The sequence below is a fragment of the Ranitomeya variabilis genome, chromosome 5 (genome assembly GCF_051348905.1).
Source record: "Ranitomeya variabilis isolate aRanVar5 chromosome 5, aRanVar5.hap1, whole genome shotgun sequence".
Taxonomy (NCBI): domain Eukaryota; kingdom Metazoa; phylum Chordata; class Amphibia; order Anura; family Dendrobatidae; genus Ranitomeya; species Ranitomeya variabilis.
The window spans coordinates 656,357,374-656,365,629 of record NC_135236.1 but is presented as its reverse complement, the minus strand read 5'-3'; the positions used below and the strand labels follow the sequence as shown (position 1 = coordinate 656,365,629).

Here is an 8,256-nt window from a genome sequence, read left to right as displayed (position 1 = left end):
CTTGGACTCAGCCTTGGGTGGTCGAATCAAGCAAAAAAAGGAAACAAATGGGTTAACCTGGTTGCTGTCGAAAGATGATGAGAAGATGGAAATCCAAGTAATGCGAATTGTCAACGCGTTTCGAAGTTTGAAACTTAGGCATCGCGGTTTGTGCCGATGAAGAAGCTTCAAACTTCGAAACGCGTTGACAATTCGCATTACTTGGATTTCCGTCTTATCTTTCGACAGCAGCGCATGTTTCCATTTTCCTTGATTTCTACACTTTAGTAGTAAATGCTTGTGTTTTCTACTAAATTTTGGAGCATTTTCACCCCTTTTTCATTCCTTATTTTTTTTTAAAAAATGTATGAATAAATTGACAGATGTTCAATCAACACTAAGGCATCGTGGTTTGTGCCGATGAAGAAGCTTCAAACTTCGAAATGCGTTGACAATTCGCATTACTTGGATTTCCGTCTTCTCATCTTTCGACAGCAGCGGATTTGTTTCCGTTTTCCTTGATTTCTACTCTGCTCCTTAAAGAAGCGTAAGCCTCTTCAATGGTCGTGTGAACACAACCCGACCAGATGAGCAAGATTGTACAATTTTATTCATACGTTTTACCCAGATAAGTCCCTATTGCGTTTTTAGCCATTCTCTTGTTTAGTAATTTTTGGTTGCTGAATGGTTCGGATTGTCCTGATAGTTGGCAATCTCAAAAGGTTATGTTAAAGAGCATATCTTCGTGCAAAAAGGTCTTTTGGTCATCCGGAAAGTTAGGTCCTCCTGGCAGTCACTCCCACCTCCATGTAGACTGGCTTCTACACTTTGAAAAATGACCTGTCACCAGTAATCTAATGTTCACGTCATTTTTTTGGTTGTTTTTTCTTAGCTTGTTTCCTAATCTTATACCAGACTTTTAAATGATAAAAGTCTTGCTATATTTGACCACCACTAGGTGGAGCTGATTGAAGACACAAGTCCCATTGAACCAAGTGATAAATCTGTCTACAGTGAGCGCACTCGGTTGTCCGTCAAAGAGGACCTGTCTGCTCTCGTGACATGTCTGTTTTAGTAAATGCTTGTGTTTTCTACTAAATTTTGGAGCATTTTCACCCCTTTTTCATTCTTTTTTTGGGAACAGACTACATCAGACTCCCAACAGACAATGTTCCCAAGCTGAAGTCAAAACCCCAACCACAACGCTCCAGTGAGCTCCGACTGTCTTTGCTTCCTTCCCACCAGCGATGACAAGCTGTACATGCACATGACCGCAGCAGGCAATCATTAACCTCTCCAGTGATGCTAGCACGTTGGACACGAGACTGCTGAAGCCAGTGATTGTCTGCAGTGGTTACACGGGTGTACGTGATGTCATCACTGCAAGGAAGCACACGAAGAACAGCAAAAGAACCACTAGAACTTTGGCAATTAATTTTTTGTTTAATCCTGTGAAATGTAAGTATTTTTATATTTACCGTAATCAAATTTCATGCTTTTAGGCAATTTTTATAAAATGAAAAAAACAAAAAACAATCACATCAATGTGAGTCTCTTATTTCAGGAGACTTCAGACTAAACAGTCAAGTGGGAGCATGAGAAATAACACAATTTCTTCCACTACGGCTTAGATTTTCAGACATTTCTGTAGGGTCTACTCGTCTCTGAGCTAGTGAGTAGAGACTAGCTGCTAAGATCAGTTATTGTAGAACCAAAGAAGAAAAAAAGGATTTTACCTCATTTCCATCCATAAAATTAATCTTTTTTTAAATTTTTTTAAGAAATTTTTTTTCCTGTGCATCCTGAACAATATTGACGTGTTGAGTTTCTCCATTTGTTTTTTTTAGCTGTCAAGATGTCTTCTTTTTATAGCACACACAGACACGAGAGATCCCTGCTCTCCTTTCTTTAAGTAGAGCATGTTCAGAAGCATCATGGAGGACATTATACAGAAGTACTGAGCAGTGTAGCTGTGAACTCAGCTTTGGATTTTACATACAACTTCTACAAGGTCTGTTTGCGTTTGGGCTTCTAATCTGATCCTTCAGTGGGTTGTCAATGTGTTTTATTTTGACCAATCTTGATTTGAACAGTTTTTTTTTTTCAACAGAAGGAAGAAATGGCTCATAAGTGGAGAAAAAAAGCACAATTCTCTGATAAGATATATTACAAAGTTTCTTATATGGATTTATGCAAAGTTTGTAGAAGCAACAGCGGCCAATGATCCTGTAATACGGAGGCCGAAAATATAAAAAAGTGGAAGTTTGTGGTGGCGCCGTAACCCCAAAGCCTATCATGATAGAGCCGTAGCGGCTGCCACCGTCCAACCGCAGGGTTATGGGGTCAGATCCAGCTGTCACAATATTGCAACAAGTCATTGCTGTGGATATTGAATAGCTCGAGGCTTCTCTTCTGAAATCTATCGGGCCGCTATTCATCAGGGGACAGAGATTTACTCCACAGGAGAATCACCGGCCGGGGACTCGCCGCGAACTCCCACTGAGACAATCTAGCAAGTTCAGAGGAATATTAAGAGCGTGGTAGGCAAGTGCTGCAGTCACGTATGGCCGACTGTGCACCGGTCCTGGGAAAAGTGATCACACAGTCACTGGGGGGAGATTAGAAGACCCGGTGCCTATTGTTACACTTTATACCCCACTAAAGAGCGTGGGGGGGTGAAACACTAAATACTACACGAGGGGCCGCAACATTGTCTTCTGTCCCTGATTGAGATGCTTAGAATATGATATTATACGGCTCTTATGGAAGAAGCAAACCTACCAAAAAAAAAAAAAAAATGGATCCCATCATTTATGAAAAATTTGGGTCAGCGACAAAGTCTTTTGCATATAGTGCCCTCTGCAGGTTATAGTTAGATATTGCAATCCATCCTTTAGGAAATTAGTTGGTTTAAGTGGCGCCTTAAAAAAATATTTATTTCTTCCCATATATATGTCAATTCAGTATACTGGGCACCAAAACAATACAGATTTGTACCATAAAATTGGAATTGTAGAATCAAAAGGAATATAAGAGTCCATGGTAAAACCCAGAATTACAGTTCGATGAAACGTCCACCATAGTTTTATATTATATTTATTGATAGGGGTTCGGATCTTTCTCTTTACTAGTAGTGCTTCAAATCCTCCACTGATAAAACTGTGGCTCCTTCCGTCACCACTAGATGGAGCTAAATGCATACGCTTCCCTCTAGTGGTGGCAGCAGGCAATCGCTTTGATTGTGACGAGAAGCAGTTAAGAACTGGCTCCCCTTAATAGTTGGGTTGAAACTTTTTCGGTCTTTTTGCCAACCATTGTACTTTTCTAAATGTGGAAGAGGTCATAGCTGTAGAGGGCATGGACATGGTTGGTCCGATAGATTAATTGATAATAGCTGGAGTAGAATTTAGATTATGGAGGATGCGCAACCCAAAAGGTGCCACAGACTAATTCGCCCCCTTTCCAACATACAATGTAAATGTACAGCAGATGTCGTGTATGCATGTCAGGAGCTGGCTAATAAATAATGATTGCTACCCATGCAATAAAAAAAACCTCCTAAAATGGCTCCATCATGTGAAAAAAAATAAAATTAAAAAAATCGGTTATCAGAAAAAAAGCAGAAAATCATTTTTTTAAATTCTTTTAAAAGCAGATGTCGGCTGTGCATGTATAGAGCTGGGCTAAAAAAAAAAAAATGCCAAAAAAAAGCCCTTAAAACAACTACATTTAAAAATAATAATAATAAAAAAATATATAATTAAAATAAAAAAAAATCGATCAGATAAAGGACACTTATTTTTAAAGTTTCAACCCCCCCAAAAAAACAATGGCAAAAGTGAGCACTTTTCACCCCGTTTGAATTTTTTTTCCCCCCATTTTTCAATACATCATATAGTAAAATGAATGGTGTCATTCAAATCTAAAACCTATTTTGCCAAAATCAAACCTTCGGGAATTAAAAAAAAAATTAATTCCCTGGAAAGACGGGGAGGATAAAATAAAAGCACAAAAATAAAAAACGGCTCCGTCAAGAAGGGACCTTTTCTTCAAGGCTGGCATATGGGACCCAAGTCATGATGTATGAACCGGACCCCTATTATCTATTGTTTTGAGCATCTAGAATTTCCCAATTTTTTTTTTATTGCTTGAATAGGGCTGAGCTGCAATATCAAAAATGTCCATGAACAAAAGGTGGCGCTGTTTCTGGGTAGAAAAAACAAAAACTTCGTATGGTGTCGGTGAATGTGCCGTCTTGCTCCATTTACAGCGATAGAATTAGGAATTCTTTGGATCTGTCAAATATTAGTAATGAGCGGACATGTGCGGATAAGGTGTTATCTGAGCATGCTCGGGTGCTGACTGAGTATCTTCGGCGTGCTCGAATACTATGATCCAGTCCCCGCTGCTGCATGTCTGTTCGACAGCCGCAACACATGCAGGGATTGCGTGTTCGTTAGTGGCGCCATTTCTGGAAGATGGCAGTAATGTTGTTCTTTTCTAACCCCCTTTATAACATTTCAAATAAATCCTGCGCATTTTAGGACGAGGCATTGTTCCTGGCTGTAAAGCCGTCATTGCCCATTTTCTCCCATTTAACCAGTGAAGCGCCCATCTCGGGCATTCTTTGCGGTTTGCTCACACACTTCCACTTTTGATGGATCCTAATTAAAACTTAAAACGCTACAATAAATATCTTTAACGAGCGCCGACTTTCCCAGGAATCTTCCAAAAAACCCTCCGAGAGGGAGAAGCCGTAGCTTTAAATTGGGCGACTGATTTAAGTTTTTTTTTCGCAGCCTTGTAAAGTGAACTGCGAGCCACATGTGGTACGACCTGATAAGTCCGCTGTGCGGGAGGATACGGGGGCCATCACGGCTGTAAAGAACTTTCTACATTTACAACAAACGCATGATCCAGGGTCTTTAATAAATCCCCCCCCATTATAGACCCATTCTCCCACCACCTGGAGACGTTGCTTCACTTTCTCGGTCTAAAGGGAACCATTATTATTCTGGATCACCGTGAGCTGTAAACCCAAAGGGTCCCCCCATGTGTGCCGCAAAAATAGGCAGTTGCCTAACTAGCAATTCCCTGATCTAAATGATTGGGAGCTATCCATTAATACAGCAGGCGAGATTCTCAAGTGTCTTTTTTCCAGAATACACAGGCTGCACTTGGTCCAAACCAGAGCGCGCGTCGGGGAAAAAAGGCATTTTTGTACAACGTTCGATAAATTCTAAAAAAAAATAAATAAAATAATAATAAAAAAAAAAAATACACCCATAACTGTGCCTTAAACATGCCAGTACTGAGAAATTAAGCTTTAAAGCCACACGCTAATTAGTCAAGGAGTGCATTGGGGGCGTGTCAATACATTCCAAGTGCACTGTCACACCCCCAGTGCACTTCCAGACTAATTTGCAAGTGGCTTTAAAACCTGTCAGCGCTGGCACATCGTCACACTACCAAACAGGAATAATTTGTATTGCGGTGCTAGCACCTATACGGCCATATTACTAGTTTCAGTAGTAAACTCCTCCCAACCGGTTCCCTTTAAAGGGGTGTCTCACTTTGAAAAAAAGTGGTCCCCAACGCAAGATGAACAGAAAAAAAAAAATTATATAAAATTAGTTACACTTCAATGGAAGTCTTTGACATGATGACTGAAAAGCCCAATCTAAATCAATTATAACAGTTTTAATATAAATGTAAAAATAGCATGAAAAAAGTGCAGAAAAACCCCACTTAGTTGCACTAGATGCTACGCTATTGAAAATTCTGAGCTGCAATACCAGATTCAGCCCATGGAGATTTTTTTTTCCGATCTTCTGCCACATTGATTGTAATCGGGTTATAATGCAAGGAACGTTTAAGTGCAACATGCAATAACATTTTCCCTGTGGTCCAAGTATTAAAATAAGAAGATATTTTTTGGAATAAGCTCGTTCTTGGTTCCTGCGAGTCCAGATTCTCGCTGCCGTGGACCGTATCACATACGAGTGCCCAACACTGCCTCCTTGTGGAAACAAATGGCATTTACAGGGTAAATGTAGCCAAAAACTGGACATATATGTGTTCCCCTTTCCCTTTTTAGTGTTTCCTATTCATTCTCACAACTTCCTATCAATGAGGACAGTGGAAGGCCATTTTGATAAGAGCGCAATTCAGTTGCGTGCAGTTTTTCAGTCCAACAGCAGGTTGATGTCATATGATGGCTTCGTGAATCACCATGACCCATGATTGGGATTATGTGGCAATATCTTATTAGCGTGAATCTGGTTTGACAAGGAAATTTGTAACACTGTTCATTCAATATTGGCTGACGCTACACGGCGACTTCGAGGATGGCAGACATTGCGCAAAGGTCGCTCGGTGCCGCTGATACAAGTGAATGGGGTCACAATGCAACACCCATACTACGGAGACAAGCAAGTCGCAAAACATCCGATGGAGTGATTTCTTTGCGGCTTTCTTGTTGCAGTCGCGGTTGTATAGGTTTCATAATGTGACTTCATTCACTCGTAAAGCACTGCGAATAATTGAGGAATGGTACAGGGCAGGTATAATGGAGATATTTATATATATATATATATATATATATATATATATATATATATATATATATATATATATATATATATATATATATATATATATATATATATATAAAAATATGTCTCTTGCCCCATGTCCGGGGCATTGCAGTAGCTTAGGCATCCATGGAGAGCTGTATTACAGGAGAACTGTATTACATTTCTAATTGGGGGTAATTGTCTAATATTATTATACCTACTACGTATTAGGATGGGATCTTAGAGCAGCGAATAACCCTTTAATGACACTGAATAATTTATGAAGCAATATGTTTCCACCATGTCATACATACATACATACATACATCGCACTATATCATAGCAAAAACATATAGGCCTCAAAACAGGCCTGGTTGCCCATAACAACCAATCACAGGTCAGCTTTCATTTCACAAATAGCTCTGGAAAAAATTAAAGCTGTGCTGTGATTGGTTGCTATGGAGAATAAGGCCTGTGCTCTAGTTTGAGAAACGAAGCCTAGCTAGATTATTACTAAAGCCCATATAATTAACGAGCCAAGATGCGAGGTGATTTTTATTTTTTTTTACTGAAGTTTGGCAGTGACTATGATCATAAATAATCTATGATCAGAAATAATCAACATAATTTTCTCACATCAATGTTCTCTGAACATTTATAATGTTACATATAATACACAGCTTTATGAGATAAGACTCCTCATAGATACTGAAATCCAAATATCCGTCAGCCTGTACCTGTGGCACAAGGCCAGTTCTACAGAAATAAACCAGTGTCTGCCGCACACCGGCTCAGCCTTAATCCTCACTTCTCACAGTTTTATACATTTTTAACAAGGAAGCCCGAGGTCTGCAGGATAACGGTCACTCGTTGTATCTTGACAGCTTCAGCCTGGGTATGATATTCATTGACTGTAGTTCCTGGAACAGGAGTTTGCAGGCATAGGGGATCCTCAGAGAAGATACGTGGCAGGAGGACTTACAGTAATGGCACCTGGTGAGATATATACACAGTGATCAGGAAATGCGTCATAAAAATTAGTGATGATGAGGATTATGTGATTGAGGTTGGAGGGTGATGACGAGAATGATGGCGGCGGCGAGTAACAGTAATTGGCATGTCTCGTTTGTGTTGACAGCACACATGCCAAGCACTCCTGTGCACTCTATGAGACAGTCGCTGCCAGACATCTCAGGTGGGCACTTCTCTCAGTAAGGAACTGGACAGGCCAGATCCTTCTGTCCCCTGACATCATCAATGGGAATAGAGCACTTTAGTGATCACTGCCGTTGTGATTATTACAATGGCCAGGGCAACCCTGGCGGCTGCGGCCAGAGCACACGCTGGCGGCAGCCAAAGTAACGCTGGCATCACGCACAGCAACGCTGGTGGCAGCCTTTGAAATGATGACAGAGGCAGAAGTGGGCCATGGAACGATGGCGGAGGCAACAATGATCAGGCAACGCTGACGGCAGTGGCCAAAATAATGATGGCTGCAGTGGTGCCCAGAGTAATGATATATGTACTAGTAGAGAGCACTTTGAGGCGGGAAGAATAATGGTGGGGAGAGTGATGGTGACAGTAATTAGAATTATGATGGTGGTGATGATGGTTATGACAATAGTAATAAAAATAGCAGAATATATATACACAGTACAGACCAAAAGTTTGGACACACCTTCTCATTTAAAGATTTTTCTGT

The 8,256-nt window shown here is 40.4% G+C and overlaps 1 protein-coding gene across 1 annotated transcript in view; it reads right to left on the bottom strand.

Moving 5' to 3' along the window:
• Positions 1-7,103: 7,103 nt before the first annotated feature.
• Positions 7,104-8,256, bottom strand: part of POLR3B (RNA polymerase III subunit B) — a 113,932-nt gene continuing 112,779 nt past the window's right edge. Inside the window, exon 28 of the mRNA XM_077266462.1 lies at positions 7,104-7,547. Coding sequence (XP_077122577.1) covers positions 7,418-7,547 — 130 coding nt within the window. The 3' untranslated portion in view covers positions 7,104-7,417. The remainder of the gene's footprint in view (positions 7,548-8,256) is intronic.